The 27,697-nt window shown below is 40.0% G+C and overlaps 2 protein-coding genes across 8 annotated transcripts in view; one reads left to right on the top strand and one right to left on the bottom strand.

Annotated features, from left to right (window-relative positions):
- The window catches only part of LOC117827752 (gamma-enolase), an 85,116-nt gene that overhangs the window by 17,574 nt on the left and 39,845 nt on the right, over positions 1-27,697 (top strand). For 4 of the 7 annotated variants that reach the window (XM_034704500.1, XM_034704499.1, XM_034704501.1 and 1 more), the window contains exon 3: positions 27,314-27,403. The exons of 1 other annotated variant lie outside the window; for it this stretch is intronic. Coding sequence is in view for 1 of the 6 variants with exons in the window: in XM_034704497.1 (XP_034560388.1) it covers positions 27,285-27,403 (119 nt within the window). In the remaining 5 variants the exon portion in view is untranslated. 2 more of the 7 variants (XM_034704505.1, XM_034704497.1) reach the window with 2 other exon arrangements.
- Positions 8,969-27,430, bottom strand: LOC117827753 (cell division control protein 42 homolog). Its single transcript, XM_034704507.1, has 7 exons — positions 27,299-27,430; positions 24,323-24,427; positions 15,324-15,396; positions 15,099-15,208; positions 12,285-12,482; positions 12,066-12,197; positions 8,969-9,186 (listed from the first exon to the last, which is right to left on the bottom strand). The coding sequence occupies exons 2-6, from the start codon at positions 24,425-24,427 to the stop codon at positions 12,108-12,110; spliced, it is 576 nt and encodes a 191-aa protein (XP_034560398.1). The 5' UTR covers positions 27,299-27,430; the 3' UTR covers positions 8,969-9,186; positions 12,066-12,107.

The raw sequence follows: 27,697 nt of genomic DNA on the forward strand, positions 1-27,697 counted from the left end.
CACAAAATTACAGGCTAACTCCAACACATCCAGCCACATGTACACACACAGAAACACACACACACACACACACACACACACACAAAAGTCCATATACATAATGACACTCATGAAAGAAGAACACAGAGAAAAGCACACAACTACACACACACAAAACTACACACAGGGGCGCAAACAAAGACCCCCAAACAAAAAAAAAATGACAGAAGAGCCCCAAACACGAGGCTCAGAGAGGAAACACACAAAAGACTCCAAACATGCATCAGAAACGTGGACACACTAAATAAATGAACAATGTACAGGTTGGCTTCTGTTGTGTTACACACACACACACACACACACACACACACACACACACACACACATGAACGCAACATTTACATCATACACACATTGGGACTTTTAAGATACATCTTCCATCCTTCCTTCTGTCCTTTGTTCTTCCATGTCCCTCTTCCTTCCATCCTTTCTCTGTCCTAAATTCTGGCATCCTTCCATCCTTTCTTCCTTTCATTCTTCCTTATGTCCTTTGTTGTTAAATTTCATTCTTTCTTCCTTCCTTCCGTCCTTTTTTTCTGTCCTTAATTCTGTCCTTCTTCCTCCCTGTCCTTTCTTCCCACCTTCCTCTTCTGTCCTTTCCTCCATCCTTCCTTTCTTTCTTATGTCCTTCCTTTGGTCCTTTTGTCCTACCTTTCTTCACTAATTCCTTCCTTCCGTCCACCCATTCAACCTTCCTTCTGTCCTTTGTCCTTCCATGTCCTTCTGTCTTTTCTTCTGTCCTTCCATTCATTCTTCCTTTCTTCTTTCCATCCTTCCTTAATTCCTTCTCTTCTGTCCTTCTGTCTTTTGTTCTTCCTTTCTTCCTTCCTTCCTCACTCATCCTTCCTTCCTTCCATTCTTCAATCCTTTCTCCTGTCCTTCCTTTCTGTCTTCCCTCAGTTCGTCATTTCTTCTGTCCTTTGTTTCTTCCATCCATTCTTTTGTCCTTCTTCCGTCCTTTCTTCCTCCTGCCTTCTTTCTTTCCTTCAGTTTGTCCTTTCTGCCATTCTTTCTTCTGTCCTTTTTCTACCATTCCTCCATTCGTCCTCCCTTTCTTTCTGCCATACTTCCTTCTGTCCTTTCCTTAATTTCCTCCTTCCTTCCATCCTGTCCTCCATCTTTCATTTCTTCCTTTCTGTTCTTCCTTCCTTCCATCCTTCCTTAATTCCATCTTTCATCCTTCTTTCCTTTTGTCTTTTCTTCTTCGATGTCCTTCTTGCTTCCTTCCTCCCATCCTTTCTTCCTTCTGTCATTCTTCCATCCATCCTCACACATCCTTACATCCTTCCATTCTTCAATCCTTTCTCCTGTCCTTCCTTTCTTTCTTCCCCCAGTTTGTCATTTCTTCTGTCCTCCCTTTCTTCCATCCATTCTTTTGTCCTTCTTCCGTCCTTTCTTCCTCTTGTCCTTCTTTCTTTCCTTCAGTTCTTCTTTTCTTCTTATGTCCTTCCTTCAGTTTGTCCTTTCTACCATTCTTTCTTCTGTCCTTTTTCTACCATTCCTCCATTCGTCCTCCCTTTCTTTCTGCCATACTTCCTTCTGTCCTTTCCTCTATCTTTCATTTCTTCCTTTCTGTTCTTCCTTCCTTCCTTCCATCCTTCCTTAATTCCATCTTTCATCCTTCTTTCCTTCATTCTTTTCTTCTTCGATGTCCTTCTTGCTTCCTTCCTTCCTTCCTTCCTTCCTTCTGTCATTCTTCCATCCATCCTCACACATCCTTACTTCCTTCCATTCTTCAATCCTTTCTCCTGTCCTTCCTTTCTTTTTTCCCCCAGTTCGTCATTTCTTCTGTCCTCCCTTTCTTCCATCCATCCTTTGGTCCTTCTTTCTTTCCTTCAGTTCTTCTTTTCCTCTGTCCTACCTTTCCTCAAACCTTCCTTCTCTCCTTTCCTTAATTTCCTTTGTCCTACAGTTCATCCTTTCTTTTGTCCTTCCTTCTGTCCTTCTATCATTCTTCCCTCCTCCCTCCTTTCTTTCCTCCTTACTTCCTTCTGTACTTTCCTTTATTTCCTCCTTATATCTTTCCATCCCTTCCTCCATCTTTCATTCTTTCTTTCTGTTCTTCTGTCCTATCTATCTATCTATCTATCTATCTATCTATCTATCTATCTATCTATCTATCTATCTATCTATCTATCTATCTATCTATCTATCTATCTATCTAGTCGTGGAGTCGCTCACTACATGTAAACTTGTTTTGTGTATTTTGATTTAAGTTCTTTGTCACTTTTACTAAAGTTCCACTTTCACTGTGGGACTCTGACTCCTGATGGAGGACTGTCACTCTGGTGTCGACACTCATACTGCGGTTTAACATTTTATACTTCTGTCGTCTGTCAGCATGATCATTAAAGTACACACACTGACACACACACTGTTGTCTTCCATGACAATAGTGCTCAGTGTGTTGTTGTGTTTTTGTCTTGTACATTCAGTTATAAACAAATGTTGTATTGTTGTTCTCACGCCACATCATGATCCTCCTCCTCTCTTATGTATCTTTGTTTAGGGTAAATCTGTGTGTGTGTGTGTGTGTGTGTGTGTACATATGTGCACGTGTACACATGTGTATTAGTGCACGTGTGTGTCCTCTGAGCAATGAGGAGACAGAAAAAGGAAGGAAAAAAAAGAGAGAGAGAGAGGTCAGGTTTCTATCCCATGATGCAACTCTTCTCCCCCCCCCCCCTCCTAGCCCCTCCCCTTCTCCTTCTCCTAGCTGGTTGCCCGTGGCAACACACTTATAATGAGGTCAGATGGACATCCAATAATATTCACCAGCCAAACCAGCAAGCAGCGGAGAGCGAGGCGTGTTGGGACAGACAGCAGTCAAGTGTCAGGAGGCTGAATCAGCAACAAGACAAGATGGCCGCCATGTAAACACAATAAGTTGGCTCTGAATCACCAAGTTACACAAAGTTAAAGTGAGGGAGGTTTGGGATCAGCTGGCAAACTCTGGCTCTGCCTGGTGTGTACCTGGGACTTAGGTTAGTCTGGACGTCCAAGGAGCGAGACTTGAGGGTTTAGTCGAGAAATCAAACTCAGAAATTAAGTAAGATTGAGAGTTAGGAAACGTAAACAAATGGATTTCATCGACCAAAACCAATCCAGTTTGAAGCCTTTAAAATCTTTACTTTTTACTCGCTGAGAACAGGAGTTCATTGGACACTCATGAGTCACATGAAGTGATGAAAAACAAGGAAACATCCTTCACTGATTGGCTAAAACTTGAAGAACCAAAAGTAGGGACACTCATTCTGATGATGGTTGAAGAAAGTAAGAGTTTGTCTCTTCTCTCCAGTGGAAAAGAGGTGTAGCTCTGGACGCATCATCTCTAAAGAAATCATCTTTTTTGGCATCAAAGTGTTCGAGTAAACAAAAGTGAATTCTTTCCACCTCTGTCACGACACAAGACACAAAATACATCTGTTTTAAATTAACCCGTTACTCGCAGAGAAGGAAACAGGATCTCACACCAGCCCTGGGTTAGGGGTTAAACTTCACTTCAATGATGTAACCAAGCTTCTCCACGTGTCCGGAGACTGTTGGCTGTTGATTTGATATTACAAGAAGCAAATAAATGGGAACCAAGTGCAACCTGGAATTATAGGGAAGAGACATTAAGAGGAAGCAGTTTAGACCATTGATTACATCATGTGTTCAGTGGCTACTGTCCATGTATGACCAAGGCTTAAATCTGACCTTTGGCCCTTTGCCCGATCCACTGTCTTATCTCTTAATAAAGTCATAAAAAAGCCCCAAATATAATCTTTAAAACAGGGTCATATAGGTAGATGTTGGGGAGTTCTCCATGGAAATTAAAACTGTGCATTATTTCACAAATAATTCAATCAAATTCCAATTTTTAGAACTTAAAAACGTCCTTACAAACTAAATATTTCCTCACGAAGTCTCATCAAGTTCAAGATCTTCTCTTAAGAATTAATTCCAGTCAGATGAGGCGGCATCTGACATTAAATTCAGTCCGATTACAAGTCAAAGAGTGATGATTAATGGGTATTAAAATATTAAATGTTACAGTTTTTCCTCAAGAGATTACTTTGGGTACAAAACAATCAAATTAAAATGAATCAGAACTCCCCTGCTCACTCCTCCAGTCGGTGACGCTACGGTGGCCTTCAAGGACAACATTTAAAACTGACTTGTTTTACAAATATTTGAATCAAAATCTCCTTTTTAGAGCAAGAAAACATCCTTACAATCTAAATATTGTCTCACAAAGTCTCATTCAGTTCAAGATCTTCTCTAAGAATGAATTTCAGTCACATCAGCGCAACAGCTGCCTTTAAATTCTGCCCGATGAAATGAGACATTTGGACCTCAGTGCGGCGTGGCGACAGTGAAAGGATGACGATGATGATTGGGAGATAGAATATGAAATGTCACAGTTTTTCTCAAGTGAGTTCTTTGGGAACAAAACAACCAAACAAAACAAAATAACATAAATAGTAGAATCTAAAACAAGACTCCCTTGCTCACTCCTCTCATTGGTGACGCTACAGCGGCCTTCAAGGGACAAGAAGCTCCTGTACTGCATGATAAGTGTGATCCACCGCTTTTCAAGCTTTTACCATCACAATGTCTTTAAATACAAATTATAGGCATGCAACAACCTCTCTCTTCTTCTTTGTCTTCCAATCACGCCGCCTCTCACTGAATACAAAGACGTGTATGTTGCTAGTTTGGCGTTCTGTGCCGCTGTAGAAACATGGCGGAGCAAGATGGCAGCCTCTATGGATGGGGTGTGCTCCTTATATTAAAGGCTCATTCTAGGTTATCTAACACAGAATATATTCAGGTGATTTTACACTGATTGAAACATATTTCATTCCTTTAAGTAATGCTGAAAATTACACACTGCAGCTTTAATTTTTGTGAATATGATGCATCAGTTCATGATGACAAACACTCTTAAAAATACCAACACTGAGACCTTTGAGCACTTAAGGTTTTTGTGTACTAAAAGTGACTTGAGGTTTGAGGCCTCAATACTCAAAAACCTCAAACCAAGCAGGAAGAAGGAGAGGAAGAGTGAGGCATGATGGGAAAAAAAAAAAGCAAGAGTGTGATTGTGTCTGGTTTTGCGTCTCCATCTGTTGTGTCTCGATCTCTGCCGTCAGTCAGACAAAGGATCCTCCATGCCACGTCGGTCTCCAGGATCCATTTTGAACTGCCAATCAAAGAGAACCCGGGTCATTTACATACTGTATCTGCTGTGGCCTGTCAGAAACTAGTGGGACATCTCCCCCTAGTGTTCACTGTCAAGTACTGCTCCACATTTAGGGAGTCGTGCATGAATGTCTAAAATGCTGGAATAATTGTAGATAAATTATAAAGATGATAAATTATGAGCTGGGGTATGTCGGTGAAATTAATGTACACTTTAAGACGTGATGAAGAGGTGATCTTTTGAAGACCCTCAGGACCAAAACCTCTCACCACAAGACCGGTTTCTTCCCTTCCTGTCATTTTTAAACACTCATCACCATCTGCACCTCTGCATCTCTACTTCTGAGTAGAAATAGGGTCCAAAATTTAACATTTAGCGGTTTCATAAAGCGTAAACCCTGATTTAATGTGTTTCCAATATAAATGTGACTTTTGGTGGAGTTTTTTTTGGGGGGTAATTCTTTATTTTTGTTATTGGAAAGTAGACTGTTGACATATAAGAGAGAGAATAATGTTAATTTCCTCCGCAGTCCTCTGTTTTTTATGATTATTAGAACTATATACAACCTGGAGGAGACGATATGTACAGTCATGGCCAAAAGTTTTGAGAATGACACAACTATTAATTTTCACAAAGTCTGCTGTTTCAGTTTTTATAATGGCAATTTGCATATACTCCAGAATGTTATGAGGAGTGATCAGCTCAACTGCAATTAATTGCAAAGTCCCTCTTTGCCTTGAAAATGAACTTTATCACCAAAAACACATTTCCACTGCATTTCAGCCCTGCCACAAAAGGACCAGCTAACATCATTTCAATGACACACAGGTGTCACACACATTAACACAGGTGTGGGTGTTGATGAGGACAAGGCCAGCGATCAATCTGTCATGATTGAGTGACTGGACACTTTAAAAGGAAGATGGTGCATGACACCATTGTTCCTCATCTGTTAGCCATGGTTACCTGCAAGGAAACACGTGCAGCCATCATTGCATTGCACAAAAAGGGCCTAACAGGGAAGTTTATAGCAGCGAGTAAGATTGCACCTCAGTCAACCGTCTATCCAATTATCAAGAACTTCAAGGAGAGAGGTTCAATTGTTGCCAAACAGGCTCCAGGGTGCCCAAGAAAGTCCAGCAAGCACCAGGACCGTCTCCTGAAGGTGATACAGCTGCGGGATCGGGCCACCACCAGTGCAGAGCTTGCTCAGGAATGGCAGCAGGCAGGTGTGAGTGCATCTGCACGCACAGTGAGGCGAAGACTTTTGGAGGAAGGCCTGGTGTCAAGGAGGGCAGCAAAGAAGCCACTTCTCTCCAGTAAAAACATCAGGGACAGACTGATATTCTGCAGAAGGTACAGGGACTGGACTGCTGAGGACTGGGGTAAAGTCATTTTCTCTGATGAATCCCCTTTCCGATTGTTTGGGGCATCTGGAGGAAGGCTTGTTCGGAGAAGACGAGGTGAGCGCTACCATCAGTCCTGTCTCTTGCCAACAGTGAAGCATCCTGAGACCATTCATGTGTGGGGTTGCTTTTCGGTCAAGGGAGTGGGCTCTCTCACAATCTTGCCTAAAAACACAGCCATGAATAAAGACTGGTACCAGAACGTCCTCCGAGAGCAACTTCTCCCAACCATCCAAGGGCAGTTTGGTGATGAAGAATGCCTTTTCCAGCATGATGGAGCACCTTGCCATAAAGCAAAAGTCATAACAAAATGGCTCGGGGAACAAAACATTAAGATTTTGGGCCCTAGGCCAGGAAACTCCCCAGATCTTAATCCCATTGAGAACTTGTGGTCAATCCTCAAGAGGCGGGTGGACAATCAAAAACCCACAAATTCTGACAAACTCCAAGCATTGATTACGCAAGAATGGACTGCCATCAGTCAGGATTTGGTCCAGAAGTTGATTGACAGCAAGAAGGCTCAACACTGCAAATATTGACTTATTGCATGAATTCTGTGTAATTCTCAATAAAAGCTTTTGATACTTATGAAATGCTTCTAATTGTATTTCATTATACCATAGAAACATCTGACAAAAACACCTAAAAACCCTGAAGCAGCAGACTTTGTGAAAATGTAATACTTATGTCATTCTCAAAACTTTTGGCCATGACTGTATACACTTATTGTGAGCCAGAAACATTTCAGAGAGAGATAAGTGACAGAAAATCACACAGAGAAAACAAATAAACATGTAATTAGCTAAGACAGGACAGCATGACTGGGTCCCTGAGTGGTATCATCCACAAAATCTGTCTGTAGGGGTTTTACATAGTTAGTCCACTTGGTCCAGAGTTTTATGAATACGTCCTTCTGAAGTCGTAAAGAGAAAGTAATCCTTTCCATAACATAAATATCATTTACTATATCGATCCACTCCTGTATTGTGGGAGGTTCAGGAAGCAACCAGCGCCTCGTAATGACTTTTTTACAAGCACAACTCAAAATGGCGAACAGGTATTTATCAACAGGCCTCGCCTGAAAATCTCCTAAAAATACTGCAGTAAATTGTAGGGGCATGTCAATATTAAATATACTTTTTAATATTCTGTTGAACTCTATCCAGAAGGGTCTTAAGACTGGACATTCCCAGAATATATGCCAGTGGTCTGCTTCCTGAAATCCACACAACCTCCAACACTTTGAATCCCCTCCTGTAAAATGAGCTTTCTGCTTCGGTGTGATAAAGAAACGAATCAAACACTTCCATCCAAACTCACCCCAAACATGAGAATTGGTACATTTCCACTGGAGTCTACACACATCTAACCAAACCTCATTTGGCATCAACAAATTACCCTCTTTCTCCCATTTCTCATCAATATATCCTGTGGTTTGTTTCTTTACCATAAATCCCTTATAAAGTTTAGAAATGACTCCTTTATTTGAGTCATTTTGGTAAGACTTGGTGGAGTTTAGCCTTTAATTAAATGTATCTATGGATTGTTTTAGTCTTTGTGGTGTGCATTTTATCCATTCAAACCTGTGTGTATCCTCTCTGCCACCAACACAAATTAATGCAGTAAATTAGAGGTTGTAAAATTGGATGTAACATTTTTGTTTGATGTAGTTTTTCCATGCACGTCCATTCATTTATTTCCAAAAACAGTCCACTGATATTTGTAAGTGTTGTATCATTGTTCACAAGTTAAAACCAGCTTCATGGAAACCTTCTGACTGCCATACAGGACTGGATGGATGACAGTTTCCTTCAGTTGAACACCAAAAAACAGAGGTCCTCATTATCCCCTCCTACAGCCTGTAGTACTCAAAAGCAGAATGTGAATAATCACCTCAATATAGGAAAATAACATGTTTTTGTGAACTCAGATTGAGCCTTTTATATCTACACCATCTTGCACCGGCATGTTTTAACAGTAGCGATCGAACAGGTAGATGAATAACAGCCAATGCACGTTGTTGTATTTAATGAGAGGTCGTCTGAAATATCCTGGATGTATGAAACAGAAGATGAGAGTGGTTGTTTAATGCAAAATAATTTGTACTGATAGAAGGTTTTGATAGTGAAAGGTTGGTAAATGGAGGAGCATCCAGCTTCTTGTCCATCCCTTCTAGTAAGGGTGAGCAAGTGAGCGTCTAAATCCAGAATCTGACTTCTAGATATCCTTGAATACATGCCAAGACCTAATGGATAATAAAGGAGGAAGCAGAAGAGCGAGGAGAGAAAAAAAAAGTAGATCAAGAGTGAAATCAAAGAAATAAAGCCACGTCAGGTTGAAGCAAAAATTCAAGTTTTGTTTTTATTTTTCCAAACACCCACCAGGTCCAACATTCATCTTTCAATACAGAGCACTTTTTCACATCTCTACTTATTGCTCACATGTCTTTGTTTTGCTGCTATTTGAAGCTTCTCATGAGGGTGGTTTATTTCATCAAAGCAGGGGCCGGTGATTCGCTCACGCTGTTGGCACTCAACCGTCAAGTAAAAACATCTAAACAAGAAAAAAACAACTCAAGTTTCAAATCCAAAAAGCTAAAATATTGTTCCCCCGAGACACGAGAAAGCAGAGGAAATATCTTTATATAATACTTGTAAGTTATCCATATATTAACAGAGGACACGGTTAGCTCTGAAACTGAGGAAGAGAAGGATGAGCGAAGTAAAGGTTAAGGAGTAATCTCAGTTTAAAGGTTTGGGTGTTAAAAATGTTAAACCCAGCTGAATGAACCGTTGTTGATTGAGTCTATGTCCACAGGATTTGGTTTGAAGTCTAAAAAACTGATTTACTCAACAAAAAGAAACACAAGAGAACCTTAAAACTGAGCGTAGTTCCTGTGTGTGGCCTCTAGGAGGTGCTATCACACCAATGAGCACTTGAGGTTCAAGGAGAGAAACAGAAATGAAGTCACTGCGGTGGTTATTAAATAGATTTCTAAACCGGATTTTGCCTTCTTGTTCGTGAACTTGAAGAAGACACTGTTACACGTGTGTGTTGCTTTAAGACAGCGCAGTAAGGTCTGTAAACTGAGGCCAGGAGATAAGACCCCTGACTGCATGAAACTCACATCCCTTGACAGAGAAGTTTAAATTTATAGAGTGAAATGAGGAGTTTAATGCAACAACAACAAAAAAAAAATGCAGTTCCTGGAGTGTCCACTAGAGGCTTGCTCCAAACATCACAGAATCCCCTTTAGGTCTCATGTTTAAACCATAGACTGTGTAATAAATGGATGTCACCCATCTGTTTCTGAAGCCAATTGGCGGCGGCAGCCATATTGGAAATGCTGAACACAACCTTACTTCGTCCGAGCTAGTGCGAGGTAAAGAGGCGGACGTTTGGCCTTTTCACTAACAGCTACATGGTGCCCGCCTGTCAATCAAGCCAGCCACGCCCTTATTTGGGCAAAATTCGGAAGTTTAATATCTTGAAAATAACGAGTTATGAAAAAATCCATCCCCCGTACAGTTTGTGCCGAGGCTGTAAACATGTTCACTTCTGATGTAAAGATCGTCTCTTTGAATGGGTGTGTATTTGGTTTTTGGCGTTTCTGCAGCCAGCCTCTAGTGGACGCTTGAGGAACTGCAGTTTTGAGCACTTCCGCATGGGCTATATATATTTTTAGACTGGAGGTTGCCGCTTGATTCAGACTTAAACTGTTATTTGAACCAGGCTGTAAACAAGTTTATTTCTGCTGTAAAGATCGTCTGTGGTTTCCTGTGTTTCTACAGCCAGCCTCTAGTGGACGCTCGAGGAACTGCAGTTTTTAGCACTTCCGCATTGGACTCATATTTTTAGACTGGAGGTTGCCGCTTGATTCAGACTTAAACTGTTTTTTGAACCAGGCTGTAAACATGTTTATTTCTGCTGTAAAGATCGTCTGTGGTTTCCTGTGTTTCTACAGCCAGCCTCAAGTGGACGCTCTAGGAACTGCAGTTTTTAGCACTTGGACTCATATTTTTAGACTGGAGGTTGCCGCTTGATTCAGACTTAAACTGTTTTTTGAACCAGGCTGTAAACATGTTTATTTCTGCTGTAAAGGACCGTCTGTGGTTTCCTGTGTTTCTACAGTCAGCCTCTAGTGGACACTCAAGGAACTGCAGTTCTTAGCACTTGAACTCATATTTTTAGACTGGAGGTTGCCGCTTGATTCAGACCTGAACTGTTTTTTGAACCAGGCTGTAAACATATTTATTTCTGCTGTAAAGATCTTATGTGGTTTCCTGTGTTTCTGCAGCCAGCCTCTAGTGGACGCTCGAGGAACTGCAGTTTTTAGCACTTCCGCGTGGGCTTCATCCTTTAAGACCGGAGGTTGCCGCTTGGTTTAAACGCCCAACCCATGAATTTATTGATGCTCAAATTTGATGTTTCACACCTCAAACACTTGAAGAGAGTCGTTCTGTTTGTGTCCACAGTGAGACGGCAGGAGAGAAAAAGAGGCAGCATAAAAAAGAAGTTCTGCATAATGATGATAAGACATGTTTGAAAAAAGTGACACAGCCAGCTAGTAATATTAAAAAGAAAAGATGATTCATGAACAAACAGCATCACATTCAACAAGGCAAGGATGTGTGTAAGGTGAAGTCTGCGTGTAGGCATGTGCAAATCAGAAGCCGCTCAAGCACCACTGGAAACCAGACTGAAGGGAATGTTCCTTTAAATTCTCTGAATAAAAAGCAGCTCCGTTTTTATTTCAAGGAATGTTTATTTCAGGACGAACTTCCCCTCTTTTTGTTTGTTCAGTCAGACTTAAAGGCGGGCGGCAAATATCACGATACGATAGTGGAAGAAAGCGAGAAAGACTTTGAGAACAATGACCGCGGATGAACGCTTCAGCTTTCTGATTCTGTCGGGGTTTTAGGTGTGACCAGGTTTGAAGACCTGGAGAAGTTTTTAATGGCCGCTAAACATGGAAGTTTTTAAGCGGGGGTATAAGGCTGACGGAGACATTTCTGAAAACTGCAAATTATTTCGCCACACATCGTTAAGATACTCTAACCTGTGCAGGATCTAAAACCTTCCTCAGAAACCGTCTCACACTCATGTTCTTAAATTTGAGTCAGAAGACATTCAAGTCTAAATCCAGATCCCAGCTGTTCTCGGGACTACATCATCTCTTTGTATCTCTCTGTCCCACCCGCCTCCTCCTCCTCCTGGAGTTAAACCCGCCTCCTGGGCGTTGAGGACTGTTGTCCACATGTTAGTCATTTTAAAACGACACGTTAAATGATGAAAATAAAGCCTGTTTTTGTCCAAAAACCACGCCCACATGAAGTCACTACGGCTGAAGGCACTGTTAAAATATGTCGTCCCCCTTTCCTCCCCTCCCTCCCTCGATCCCTCGATCCCATCTGGGTTCATCTCTCCCCCACCTCCACCTCCACCTCTTCCTCTTCCACGCTCTGTTGTGGCGTCTATAGCAGCACGCAGCGTTTCTTGGGTTTGGTGTCTGGAGGCTCCAGAGCAGCCAGGATGGCCTCATCGAACACGTTCTTCAGTCCTTTCTGAGAAACACAGACGGAGAGACGAATGAGAATGTAGTTCAGAATCTATGAAGTGGTCATCCGTATTGACTCCGCCTCCGTGCGTACCTGCGTGAGAGCCGAACACTCCACGTATTTGACGGCCTTCAGCTCCCGGGCCAGCTTCTCGGCAGCCTCGCAGGTCAGAGCTCGCTGCTTGTTCTTGGCCAGCTTCTCCAGAGTGTTGCTGTCATCTCTCAGATCCACCTGAGTCCCGACCAGCAGGTAAGGCGTCCGCGGGCAGTGATGTGTGATCTCTGGCACCCACTGTGGAGAGAAACGGTGAGAGAGGGATGAGGAGTGAACACGTTTTGCCCTAAATCAAAGTCTGTGAAAATGGAGGATAGAAACTGGCAACCGGAGATTGTTGTGTACGTGATCCAACCATAGACTGGATAAAAAAATGGACGTGGTCTCTGTGACGTCACCCATCAGTTTTGAAGCCAATTGGCGGCGGCCATATTGGAAATGTTGAACTCAACCTAACTTTGTCTGAGCTAGTCTGAGGTAAAGAGGCGGGCCTTTAGCCTTATCGCTAAAAGCTACATGGTGCCTGCCTGTCAATCAAGTCAGCTACGCCCTTATTTGGGCAAAACTCGTAAGTTTAGAGTTATAAATAAATTAACCCGGTACAGTGTGTTCCGATAAAGAAATTAGCTATTCAGACCTAAACTGTGTTTTTGAAAAAGGGCTGTGAACATGTTTATTTCTGCTGTAAATATCGTCTCCTTTGAATGGGTGTGTACGTGGTTTCTGCAGTCAGCCTCTAGTGGACGCTCGATGAACTGCAGTTTTCAGCACTTCCGCATGGGCTTCATATTCTAAGACCGGAGGTTACAGCTTGGTTCCAACAAAATATATGAAACACAGAGACTTCATTCTTCTTCCTCTATCTTTTGCATCACAACTTTCGTACATATATATTATTCCGGACATATTGACGCTCAAATACTCGCCTCTAGTTCCTGACATCGTCAAACAAGTAACAGAGAGCACGCAGTGGGAGATGTTGTTGTTGTGTCACTCTGTTTAAACTGATTGAAGATAAAAACCTGGACGGCTTGAGTATGACTTAGCAGAGAAAACTCTGGGTGTACAGATTTTAGGAATATAAGGCATTTAAAGGCGCTCATTGAAATTACATCCTAATAAACCAGAAATAAAAGAGAAATGTACAATAAGTTCTTCTTTTTGGGCTTTTAGCCTTTATTTGATAGGACAGCTGAAGAGAGACAGGAAATGTGGGGAGTAGAGAGTGGGGGAAGACATGCAGGAAATGGTCGACCGGCTGGGAATCTAACTGGCGACCCCTGCGACGAGGACTGTAGCCTCTGTGTGTGGGGCGCTTAGACCGCTAGGCCACCAATAAGCTTTCTTTATTGAGAAAACATTTCATCCATCATTCGACATCTGGAATTGTCTCAGATCTTTGTATTTTTTATACTATGCCATCATTTTATTACACTCTTCAACTATCGTACTTTATTAATGTTCATTAATGTCATATTTTAGCTTGAGTTTTAAAGGTGACATATCATGAGAATTTGACTTTTTAATGGTTCTCTACCTGAAATATGTGTCCCTGTCTACAAACCCCCCGAAAATGAAAAGAATGCATTCTGCCCCTGTTCTGATTTCTCCACCTTTCTGTAAATGTGTGCTGAAACCAGCCGTTTCAGTTTTCAGTGTTTTTCATACGTCACAACGCCATCCGGTCTGTAACAGGAAGTCAGAGCTCGGAGCTTGTTCAGCCCATAGACTGTATAAAATACAACTCAACCCCTCCTCCGTTTTTCATTACCTGCACACATGTGTGCTAACAAGGAGCTTAGGAGGGAGGCATGCTAGTTGTAGGCTGTCTTAATAAACACAAAGGTCGGTTTTACTCCCCACGTCTGCAGATTTGAAGATCTAGTGGATGATTTTTAGTTTTCATGGAAAAGTGCTAGCGCTAGTTAGCATAGCCACATAGCTACATGTTGGTCGCTGTGGACCAAGACACACGTCGACATACTGACGAATAAACAACAAGAAACACTAAATCTGTGACCAATGGTTCAGAAAGGTCCTGCTGCAGGCGCCTCTCCGTCAGGATCAGATTCTGGATCAGATTCAGAGGGTTGAAGTAACGCGGGTCTGTGAGCAGCCGTGTATATTCAGCCAACATGTAAACATAAGATCAACGTGCTGGACAGCCGAGGCCACATCCACTTCCTGAGGGGGCGTGGTCAGAGAGCTCATTCTCATTTAAAGGCACAGACACAGAAAACAGCCTGTTCTGAGCAGGGCTGTAAAAAGAGGGGTTTACAGGCAGACCAGAATCTGATTTCAAAGTGTTTTTATGAGCAATAAACTTTAAAGACATATTTTGGGGACCTCTTAGAACAATATATGTTGATAAAAAAGAGCATGATATGTCACCTTTAAAGGATTATATGTGTTGTTCTTTGGATGAATGCATTTGAAAATACTCCAAGAAACATCTTAATCACAACCGTCCTGCTAATTATCTTGGGACATCCTGTAGTTTTAAAACTTGTCATTTTGTTTTTATGCAAGTACCTGCCTCAGGACTACGGATGAAAATGAGCTATTGTGCTAATTCCAACATATTTGCATATATTAGTGCATTGTCCTAATCAAATCAATTTAAATTATTTAAGTCTTTTTTCTTCTAAATGTCCATCCTTAGTCTTTGTGACATTTAAAAACAAAAAAGGCACAGATGAGTGAGGATGGAAGTTATCAAATCAAAAGCCTTTACTAAACAATCCCTGACATGTTTTCTTTAAAAGAAAGTCTGTGGGTTTCAAACCAGTCTGACTTCTTGTTATCACCTTCACATCTTATCACCTTTAACTCTGACAGAGTGATGAAACTCACCTTCTCTCTGACGTTCTCAAAAGATGAAGGCGATACGACGGAGAAACAGACGAGGAAGACGTCGGTCTGAGGGTAGCTGAGAGGTCGCAGCCTGTCGTAGTCCTCCTGACCTGCAGGGGGAGACAAACCAGAACTTGTTACCTTCAAACAAACTGTGTAAAATTAAATGCTGCCGACAATAACCTTCAAACTGTTTCATCCAACATGAACAGGCGTTATTTTTACCTGCAGTGTCAAACAGTCCCAGAGTGTACGGCTCCCCGCCGATCATCACTGTCACTGCATAGTTATCAAAGACCTGAGGGAGGAGGAAGGAGGAGAAGAACAGAAGTTAAAATGACTTATAAGGACCAGCGTTTCATGACCAGAAACCCTGACATGGATGTAATCCTGAAACCTGGACCTCATTCTGAAACAGTCTTTGGAGAAGTAAAAACAGAAGAGCCAGGGTCGTCTGGAGCTTCATGAAACGCTCTCTCTCTCTGCAAAGGTCTAAATGTTACACTCGCACAAAGACACAGAGCAGCAGGTCTCACAAACTGCAGCTCTTCTAACTCAGCGGAGGTCTGTTGCTCTCAGAGTGACCTTTAAGTTCAAGATGCTACTTCTAATACAAACACACATTTGCCCTTTGCTGGACTAAAGATTTGACGATGAACTCGAAAGGTTAAAGACTCGTTCCAGCGTGGGAAAGAGGTCAAACAAACACAGGGACATTTGTGTTTTTCATATCGCAACATTACAAACATCTTCCCTCTCTCTTATTCGCTCAGGTCAAAGGTCAGAGAGCTCCAACAAGAACAAACATGAAGTGTTGGAGACGATGGTTGTCACATTCGGGTGCACACCTATCAGCTGATTCACGGCAGAAACCCGCTCAAGGCCATAAATGTTTTATGACAGACTCACACCCTGCATCCGTTCTGAACACCTTTAATATGTTTTTAATAACACGTCGCTGCTCCACAGACATGTGCTGCTTAGTGCAACTCGTCAGCTGTGTTTAGTGACCTTTAACGTGTGTGTAGTGGAAAAGAACAACACACTCATTTCATCTTGATATTCTGTTACTAGTTTTTAAGGCGCTGCATGGCCTCACACCAGACTACATCTCAGAGAGGCTTTTAGTGTCTGAAGCAGGAAGTCACCTGAACCTCAGGTTCCTCTCTTTTAGCCGTTCCTCAGAGAATCAATCAATCAAGCTTTATTTATAGAGCTCCTTTCATACAAACTAACAGAGTTCAAAGTGTTTTAGAGTGATTCAAAAAATAAGAAGAATTTAAAAAATAATAATAAAAAAAAAACACAAAAAAACAATAATGACAATAATAATAATGATAATAATAATAATAATAATAATAATAATAATAAAATACAAGTGAATAAATAATAATAATAATAATAAAATACAAGTGAATAAATAATAATAATAATAATAAAATACAAATGAATAAATAATACTAATAAAATAAATACAAATGAATAAATAATACTAATAAAATGAATGCAAATGAATAAATAATAATAATAATAATAATACAAATGAATAAATAATACTAAGAAAATAAATACAAATGAATAAATAATAATAATAATAATAATAAAATGAATGGAAATGAATAAATAATAATAATAATAATAAAATACAAATGAATAAATAATAATAATAATAATAAAATACAAATGAATAAATAATAATAATGATAATAATTAGATACAAATGAATAAATAATAATAATAATAATAAAATAAATGCAAATGAATAAATAATAATAATAATAATAATACAAATGAATAAATAATACTAATAAAATAAATACAAATGAATAAATAATACTAATAAAATAAATACAAATGAATAAATAATAATAATAATAATAATAAAATGAATGCAAATGAATAAATAATAATAATAATAATAAATACAAATGAATAAATAATAATAATAATAAATGCAAATGAATAAATAATAATAATAATAATAATAATAATAATAATAATAATAATTAAATAAATACAAGTGAATAAATAATAATAATAATTATACAATTATATTAATACAAATCTAATATATCATGACTTGTCATATATATTATCATCATGCAATGGTCATGATGGTTTAAGGTGGGGTCAGTCTTACCCTGTCTTGGTGTTGGGTCTCTGTTCATAATTTAACATAGAGTATGGTCTAGACCTGTGTTTGTAAAAGAGTCTTGAGATAACGTTTGTTGTGATTTGGTGCTATATAACTAAAGATTGAGTGATTGATTGATGACTAAACATAAAGTAGAAATGGATATAAAAGTAGAGACTAAATAGAGACCAATGAACACCAAGTGTAATAAAATGAATATAAATAAACAACAAAGGGAAAAAGTTAATAAGTAAATAAAAGATAAAATATGACTAGTTCAGACGATAATAAAAGGTTAAGATAAAAGTCTAAGATAAATAAAATAGCAATGAAAAATAGTCATAAAATAATAAAACATTTAAGCGTTAAAAATAAATAAAACAATAGAATCTTTAAAATAAATATAAATCCAGACTAAATAGATGGGTCTTTAGTTTACGTTTAAAAATCTCAATATCTGTCAGCTCCTATCTGATCCTCTGGTAGTCTGTTCCATCGACTCAGAGCGTAGCAGCTGAAAGCAGCGTCATCAAAAGTTTTTGTTGTGCTCTGAGGAAAACCTAAAAGAGACTACAACAAAAAGTTTTGGTGACGCTGCTTTCAGCTGCTACGCTCTGAGATGATGGAACAGCCTGAGAGGAGCTGACAGAGATATAGAGACTTTTAAAAAGTTAGCTAAAAAAGTATTTATTTAATCTGGCTTTTATGTAGTGATTCTTTTTATAACTTCTTCTAATTGATCATTTTATATTTATTTTAATATTCTATTGTTTTATTTATTTTTATCTCTTCAATTTGTATTATCTTTTATTTATCTTAGACTTTTATCTGTACATTTTTTATTGTCTGAACTCATCATGTTTTATCTTTTTTTACTTGTTTCTTAACTTTTTCCCTTTGTTCTTTATTTAAATACAATTTATAGAAATCAGTGTCATTAGTCTCGACTTCTAAATCCATTTCTGCTTCATGTTCAGTCATTAAATATAAGATTTTTATTTTTCTTATTATTATTTACTATATTATTAAGTATTATTATTAATATTATTGTTTTTACTATTATTCTTTTATTTTATTTATATTTATTTTATTTTTTATCAATCACTTTAAGGCTCTTTGAATTGCATTTGTTTTTTTTATGAGAGGAGCTCTATAAATACATCTTGATTAATTGGTTTCATTTGTTCTTCTGTAGCTATCTGGCACAGGATCTTGATGCATGCTCCAGCTAGCGTGCTAAATAAAGCTCTGATCATGTGTTAACCCGTTTCACAAACCGTGTTACACCACAGTTAGAGAGAGAACGACAGCAAACACGAAGAATCAGAGGCGAGGGCCGGGATTCACAGATCTGCTCCAACTCGTCAAAACGTCAAAGTCAGATCAAGGAGAGAGCCTCAAAGATGAAGCTAATGTAGAACGATCTTAAACCTGCATTTTCCAACCAATCCATTCTTTCACCAGCGTGAGGAAATGTGCAAATGTGCAAATTCAAACATGGACGAATCTGAGATGTAGGTGATATAAATGTATCCAAGAAATCAGCCTTCTGGAGATGTTTAGATTATCATGCAGGTGGAAAAAGGGCCTGTTTTTTTAAAGCACAGAGAGGTCCATAAAAACACGGTTGGACCAGTTTGGTGTGGAGGAGCTGGATCAGTCCGCAGAGAGCTCTGACGTCAACCCATGCTGAACCTCTGAGAGGAGCGAGGTCGTCATGTAGGAGCCAAACCCTCTTATCTAACACAAAAACATGATCTCAGAAATCCTCCTCTTGGCTTTCATTCCCACAAAAACTCTGCGACTTCACGGTCACGTAAAACTCCCCTCAGTGGAGGTGGTTTTTTTGTTTTGCTGCTGTTCAGGTTATCAGACTCTTTGTCAGCCCGTCTCCTCCCTCCTGTTTCATCACTTCTGTACCTTCAGGCTGCTACCACGCACAAAAACACAGTCCCAACACGCCTGCTGGCCTCAGCGGTGTGAGAGTCGGAGAGGGGTCTGAAGCAGAGAGGGAGTGTTTTATTGCCGCTCTCCATGCTTGAATACACAGCGCGGTTACAGCACGTCGACTTGCTCTAGCCTGCAGACACGGGCCGGTTTTAATGAAGCTCAGTATGCACAGACAGGTCTCAGATACACTGGAGGATGTAGCCTGCAGGAGAGGAAGCTGCACGGAGTATTTCAAACATGAAGTCAAGCTGGGTTCACTCCTGTTTCTGTCTAATCTTTATTTAAACAGGCAGACTCTCAGCAGGAGGCGGGGACCACTTGTTGTACGAAATCTCCCACATTTCAAACTGTACACTGAAGTACTCTCATGACACTTCATATTAAATCCTCAAGTATTTAAATCAGGCTGTTGTTGTTTAGCTGAGGGCGTGGACAGGCGATGATGTCATGCTTGTTGACGCGAAAGACTAAGACGTCCTCATACGTGTTTCAGTGATACTGAAACAAGAACAGTCACCATTACTTAACACCCCCCCCCCCCTGCATGCTCCGCCACAGCACTGGATCTGATAGCTTTCAATTCTAGTCATTGTGTTAACTTCCACTGGATCCGCTCCGTTGCGTTCCAGCTAAAGGGTGTTTTTTGATCGCAGGGACTTTACCCCAGAACTATGTGCGTTTTGACCGGTGGACCCAGGGTCTAAATCTCCCCCTAAAAAGCCCCTGCTAGGGGAACAGTACTTTCCAAAAAGCCCTGGGACTTTCGGGGGACAGGGCCTGCAATGCTGAACGTGTCTGATTGGTAGATTAACCGCAGTGTTTTTATTCACTTGATTTCTCTTCCTTTCATTAGTTTTTATTTGTTCTATCTTTTTTGTATGTGTGTGTACTTTTCAAAAGAAGAAGCTGTGATTCTCTTGATTTAGCAGCTTGTAACAGTAGTCTTCTCTCAGCACACCGTGAATGCGTCTCTCCTCCCGGTGTTCCGGTTTTAAAAGTGACCGTGTAAACTGGAGACCTTCAGCTGAACGTGTCAGTGTTTGTGGAGTTTACACAGCTGTTGAAACACAGAGGGAGTTCCTGGGAATGCAAACTAGTTTGGTTTTTATTAAGATTTCAAAATATCCTCATCAGATATTTAATGATCGTCTAAAGACGTTTATGAGGGATGCATCCGGCTGAGAGTCTCCAGTTAACAGGGTCGCTGTTTAAACCAAAACACTGTCCGATCTCTGCCACGGCTTTTTGAGTTCAAAAGGATTTTAAAGCCGTGTTGAAACGTCTTTGCTACTCGCGCTTATCTATTTTCACTTTTTTTCATGATTTTCTGCTTTTGGAGCACAATTTCAAAATTGAAGAAAATGAATTTTTCTACAGGCTCTGGGTCAACTTTTTTGTCAAATTTTTTTTTTCATTTTTTTTTCCCCCCAATTTTTTTTTTTTCAAAAAAAATTTTTTTTTTCAAATTTTTTTTTTGAAAAAAAAAAATTTCAAATTTTTCTTTTTCAAATTTTTCTTATTCAAAAAAAAAATTTAAAATTTTTCTTTTTCAAATTTTTCTTATTCAAAAAAAAAAAATCAATTTTTTTTTTTTTTCAAAATGTTCCATAAACCATTCACAGTCAGTTTTTTCCATCTGTGATGAATGGCATTCGTCTTTGTTTCACTTCCCTCTACTGGTCTGGTGGTGTAGTGCATCTACTTTTTTCTCGCTCCATACGATGCCTGTGCTGGTTCCTCATTGCTCTGGTGGAGTGGTTATATGTCAGTTTAAACAGACACAGCTTACATACAACCTTATCTCATTTAGTAGATCAACACTGACAAACCACATAGTGCTACGAGACAACATCTGTTATCTGTGGTTGTTTACATCCGGGTAGTAGAGCATCGTGACTCATATCCTATGTGGGTTTTGTGTAAAGTACATCCTTTGTTATTTCTTTCACAACTTTTTGCGTCTATGTAGTTTGTTCACTGATATCATCAATCAATCCATACAGCGCCAAATCACAACAAACTTTATCTGAAGACAAACAGAGCAGGTCTAGACCGTACTCTATGTTCTATTATCAACAAAGACCCAACATCAAGACCGGATCAGATCCAGTCCCATCTTACAGACAGGACTCAGTCTGATCTCCACCATGAGCAGAGCACTTTGCAGCATTTAGCAAGTTACAGCGGCAAGGACAAACTTCCTTTAACAGGCAGAAACCTCCAGCAGGACCAGACTCATGTTAGACACACATCTGCTGAGACCGTGTTGGAGAGAGGGGTAGAGGGAGATGAGGAGGGAGAGAGAGAGAGAGAGAGAGAGAGAGAGAGAGAGAGAGAGAGAGAGAGAGAGAGAGAGAGAGAGAGAGAGAGAGAGAGAGAGAGAGAGAGAGGAGAGAGAGGGAGAGAGAGAGAGAGAGAGAGAGAGAGAGAGAGGAGAGAGAGAGAGAGAGAGAGAGAGAGAGATGATAGTGGATAATGCTTAAAGCTTGTGAACACACTGAAAGAAGAACTCCATGACCCCAGAAACTGGAGCATGTGAACGCATCATAACTTCCTCTCTCCTGATTTCTTATTGTCACGTTCATCAGCTGACTGACAGGAAGCAGCTCGACAACACGCAGCAGCACTGTTGTTCCTGCAAACACACGTCTGTATTTTAATGAATAAAGCAAGCCTTCCTGTCATAGTTTAAAGTCACACATAATGAAATTAATAACTGAAGGTGATGAGACGGTTTTCTGGTAAATGCAAACCAAATGTTTAAAAGCGATGATGGGGGGAGGGACGTGTGAGCGACAGACGGTCAGACAGGAAGAGGAAGAAAAAGATTGAGTCAGCACTGTTGGTTCTGCAATCCTCTGATCAAACTGTGCTGACTGCTGACAGAGAGAGAGACAGAGACACTGAGAGAGAGAGGGGGGATAGAAAACAGTAGAGTATTACTCATCAAATTTCACTCAGCAGTCGGTGAAGCGGCCTGTCAGTCAGAGATTTCTGAGATACTTCCAGCAGGACGGTCTGCCTGTCAACAATCACCCGTCAGATGTTTACCCACAGACTCAGAAATCAGAGAATTTGGAAGCGCTTCGTCACGCTGCAGTTTCAACACTTAAAAACCAGCGTACGATCCAAAGGGGACGGAGAGTATTCTCAAATATTCTAACATGCAGGAACACGAAAGAAGCAGAAGCAGCATGTGCACAAACTGCACGCATCTTACAGAGAGCAGTTTCATTTCAAAGTTTCACTGCTTTTGATCCTTCCACTGAGTTTGAAGCGAACACATCAAGAGCACAGACTATAAATAATGGACGTAGCATCCGTGACGTCACCCATCTGTTCCTCCGGTCTAAGAATATGAGTCCAGTGCTGAAGTGTTAAAAACTGCAGTTCATCGAGTGTCCACTAGAGGCTGGCTACAGAAGTACTGGAAACCACATACACACCCATTCAAAGAAGCCGATCTTTACAGCAGAAATAAACATGTTTACAGCCTGGTTCAAAAGACGAGTGTAGTCTGGATAGCTCTTGATCGGCACACAAACCGTACGGGGGGTGAATTTTTTCATAACCTCTCAATTTCAAAGATATTAAGATTACAAGTCTTCCAATGAGAGGCACAGCTGACTTGATTGACAGGCGGGAACACTGTAGCTGTTGGTGAGGAGGCTCAAAGCCCGCCTCTTTACGTCACACTAGCTTGACCGAAGTTATGTTGAGTTCAACATTTCAAATATGCCACCGAAAATTAGCATCAAAACAACATTTCAGAAACAGATGGGTGATGTCACGGATACTACGTCCATTATTTATACAGTCTATGGGCAAAACTTGTAATCTTGATTGTAGACCAAATCAGTTTTTTGAACCAGGCTGTAAACATGTTTATTTCTGCTGTAAAGATCGTCTTCTTTGAATGGGTGTGTATGTGGTTGTCGGTACTTCCCCAGCCAGCCTCAAGTGGACACTCAAGGAACTGCAGTTTTTTAACACTTCTGCATTGGCTTCAATTCTTGGCTTTCAATTCTTGCCGCTTGGCTATGCACCATCACCAAATTAAAAAAACAATTCTCTACCATTCAGACCTTCAGAAAGTCATTCACGCGCTCATCTTCTCAAGACTCGGTTACCTCTTTACCTCACACTAAGCTTGGTTGAGTTCAGGATTTCCAATATGGCTGCCGGCAACGATTGGCTTCAAAACAGCGCTTCAGGAACAGATGGGTGACGTTATGGATACTACGTCCATTATTTATACAGTCTATGCTTTTAACTGGCATGAACAAAGAAACACTCTCCCGCCTCCAAACAATCCAGAACGCAGTAGCTTGACTTCTTACTGTTCCTAGCAGACGGCATCACATCCCCCCAGTCTTAACCTCCCTCCTCTGGTTCCCTGTTAGTTTTAGAATCGATTTTACAGATCACTTTTAAAGCATTTCCGGGTCTGGCTCCAAGCAAGATATTCAAACTTTTACACCCCCTATGAGATGATCTGCAGCCTTAGATCCACGGGTGAGAACCTGCAAAGTCTAGACTTAAATCTAACAGGGACAGAGTACTTTCAGGAGGCCCTTATCTTAATTGTAAGATGTTTTTTAAGGATTTTATTAAATGCAAGGAGAGGAAATGTGACCTTCTGTTTGACTTAGGGAAGGTTTGACATCCTGGGACATCAATTAAATACTTTAAAGGTGTTTGTCACTTCTAGACGCACCAAGGCTAGCTGTTCCCCTCCTGCATCCAGTCTTTTAATGCTAAGCTAAGCTAAATATGTCTTGTCTGTACCTTCACAAGTAGCACAAACATAAGAGCAGAGTCTGTTAGCATTCATATAAAGTGGGTTCATTTGACAGTTCCTTTAAAAGACGACCCTGCAGTCAAATATCTGGAATCTAAGACTTCTACCTCTTCTTTAACGTGTTCAACCAAAGTGTGTTTTTCTCTCTTCGATGTCAGATCTCTCCTTGTGAACAACACAGTCCTTTTGACACACATCACCTCCTGAGTGACATTAAAGAGCCACAGCGCCGCGCCGCTCGCCACTGTACGTTTCCACTTTCATGTCGGCTGTGGTCGCTCTGCTGCAGAGAGTAAAAGTTTCCGTCGGTCGGTTTTATGCTCTCTCAGAGTTACTCACCGTGGGGACGTATTCGGAGGGGAACTTGTTGGTGGTGTAGGAGATGAGCAGGCACGTCTTTCCAACGGCGCCGTCGCCCACCACCACGCACTTTATGGTCTGCATCTGGAGGAAGACGGAGGAAAAGTGGATCAATAACGGACAGATTTATCAGCAGCAGAAACACTTTGTGGTTTGAGCCCTTTAGACGGCGCTCTACTTATGAATTCGGTCTTGCTCAGGGGTTCTACCTGTCAAATCAAGTAACATATAGTGTGCTTGTTGCTGGATTAACGTCAGGTCTCTTCAAATCACACATCTGAGACCTTCTCTTCACGTAAAGTGCATGAGATCACTGAGATTTGGGGATGTTTATATGAAGACTGAGAGACTGAGCGGTCGTGAGCTTTGGGACGGACCAAAATAACTGGATCAGGATTGGATCTGGACATCCAGAGGGAGCTTGGAGCAGATGTGGAACTCCTTTGGATTGTATTAGAAATTCTTGATTGTCCCTAAGGGGTAATTTGGTTTGCATTGAAATAAGTCAGCTAAGGTGGGTCAGGTATTAGGGTTTGGATTCCTCCTGGACACCTCTGGAGGTTTTCCAGGTGTATCCATCAGAGAGGAGGTCTGGAGGATTGAATATGTCATCTAGCCAACGCCTCAGGATCCATCAGAAGGAGCTAGGAAGTGAGTTGACATGCTCAGTCTGACCTGACCCCAGATAAGTGGACTAATGAAGGCCATTTTTCTGCTGGTCTCGTCAGTTTCAGGCAACAAGCAGCGTTCGGCCTGTAGCATCAGGTGGCAGGTAGACTGTGGAACACACTGTTTCCTCCACGCTGTCCCGGAGATCCTGTGACCTCTCAGACACTGAACGGCTAACAAACCCCGGGCTGCCTCTTCATTAAGGAGGACAATGGTAAAGGGTATGGGGCTGCCACTTCATCACTGCCTCTTTGTCCGGAGCTGTTTGGCAGAGGCAGCGCTCAGCTGATGAGTCAGGGGCCAGTTAACTGCTCATCAGCAGAGATGCTGCACCACTTCATTTACTTCAGTTGGGCAAAATGTTGTTTAAAAACCTGCAGTCTGGTTTCTTTTACATGCTGATATTAGCATCTTATGGTGCTGTTTTGTTATCCAAGGCTTTGGGGTGTGCAGTAACTGGTTACTTTGCAGAACAAGGTGAAAAGTCCTTCCTCCCAGAGCCCAAAGTGAACTTTAAATTATTTATTTTGTCAATCCAGGAGTTAAAACATTTGACTTTTTGTTTAAAATATGAGAAAGTGAGCAAATCTTGATGTTTTTACCCATAAAATCCACAAAAAAAGTTAATTAATGATGAAATGACTGGCTTTAATGCATCTTTTTGACCATTTTGCATTGCAATTCTTCATGCAATTAAAAATACATTTTATAGATATATAATTTTAAGCATTTATTGCATTATAAGCATATATTTATGTGATCTAATGCTTTTCAACAGTATATTTTGGTATATAATAACCATAATAACTGAATGATTACCATATTTGCATCTTACTGGTGCTGTTTTGTTATACAAAGCTTTGGCAAAGAGGCGCTGTAACTGGTCACTTTGCATAACAAGGTGAAAATGTAGATTTTTGTAAATGGAAAGCAACATAAAAAATGTAATTAAAGATTGTTACGTCTATAAAATGTTGGAAAATCATTCAAAATAAAAAAGTATTTCCTTCCAGAGCCCAAAGTGAGCTTTAAATGATTTATTTCATTAATCCCGGAGTTAAACAATTTAACTTTTTTGTTTAAAATAAAAGGAAAGTGAGCGAATCTTGATGTTTTTACTTGTAAAATACACAAAAAAAAGGTAATTAATGATGAAAGTACTGGCTTTAATTCATCTTTTTGACCATTTTTTTCATTGCAATTCTTCATGCAATTAAAAATATATTTTGTAGATATATAATTTTAAGCATTTATTAATCTTAAGAAGGAAAGCGCCATCAAAAAAACTAAATTAAAGATTGTTACGCCTATAAAATGTCAGAAAATCATTCAAAATAAAAAAAAATCCTTCCTCCCAGAGCCCAGAGTAATCTTTAAATTATTTACTGTCAATCCAGAAGTTAAAAAAAATTAAATTTTTGTTTAAAATATGAGAAAGTGGGCAAATCTTGATGTTTTTTACTCGTAAAATCCACAAAAAAGGTAATAAATTATTAAAACACTGGTATTTTTTACCTTTTCCCTGCATTTCTTCATGTAATTAATAATTTATTTTATAGATATATAATTATAAGTATTTATTTTGTCTACTACATGTTGCTTTATATTGAAATGACGTCATTATTGCCTATTTAATAACCATAATAACTCTTATTACCCTAACGCCTCTAATACATCCGGGACATTTTCCAAACTGAAGCTTACGGCTCATTTTTATTACTTTTCAGTCACTTCCGCATCCAAAACTGTTGAAATCACTTTAAAACAAACCTAGCCTTCGTCTTAACCTGAAACCAACTTAACACTAAAGTCTTTATCTTTATTTTTAAAGTCATTCCAAGTTGTTGACAACAGCTTTAGAGAACTTTCGCTGCTGCTTGTTGAAAAGTTAACTCGGAGTGAAGCTAGTGAAGCTAGCTGTGTTAGCCGAGTTGGGTCGGGTAGGTGAAGTTACATCCGCCAGACCCCCACCCACAATCCAGAAAAGAGCCTGTGGGGAAACTAAAACAGCGAGGAAACAACAACTCTGTGGACTTTTAGCTCGAACTTAATCTCACAGTTTATCTCCTTTACTGATAAATCATTAAGTTAAGTTTAAACAGAGATTCAAACAGAAGGAAACCGTTTGTTTTGACAGCTGCCGGTTAGCAGAGTTAGCAGATAGCACGCTAACACTCACAGTTTTTAAACTGAAACAACTCAATCCTAAGTTTTCCTCTCCTTCTCTGCTGTTTGTTCTGTGTATGCTGTCTGTAAATCTCAGTTAAAGTCAATGACAGCTCTTACCTCGTCTGTTCTCAGCCGCTGGAGTGCCTGTAATGGTGTGGTGCGTTCAGGTGCTTCCCGTCAGCTCCTCTTCCCTCTGTGCGGAAGTCGGAAATACAGCATATGGTAGGTTCATGTTCCTCTGGTTTCTGTTGTTTTCTATTGTTGTTTACAGGGTGTGTGTGTGTGTGGTGATTTTATGGCTTCATATCGAGTTATAGATGTTCACTTTTTTTTTTCCAAATCTAGATTTAATTATTTGTGTTGTAAAATTCTTTAAATAGTATAACCTTTACATTTAGGCAGCAGGGGCGTGTCCAGACTTTTAATGTTAACAAATATTCAGACCCTTTATCTTCACTTATAGAATAGAATAGAATAGAAAAGATTGTACTATTAAGTTATACAAATAATAATAAT

This window comes from Notolabrus celidotus, chromosome 16 (genome assembly GCF_009762535.1).
Source record: "Notolabrus celidotus isolate fNotCel1 chromosome 16, fNotCel1.pri, whole genome shotgun sequence".
NCBI classification, from domain to species: domain Eukaryota; kingdom Metazoa; phylum Chordata; class Actinopteri; order Labriformes; family Labridae; genus Notolabrus; species Notolabrus celidotus.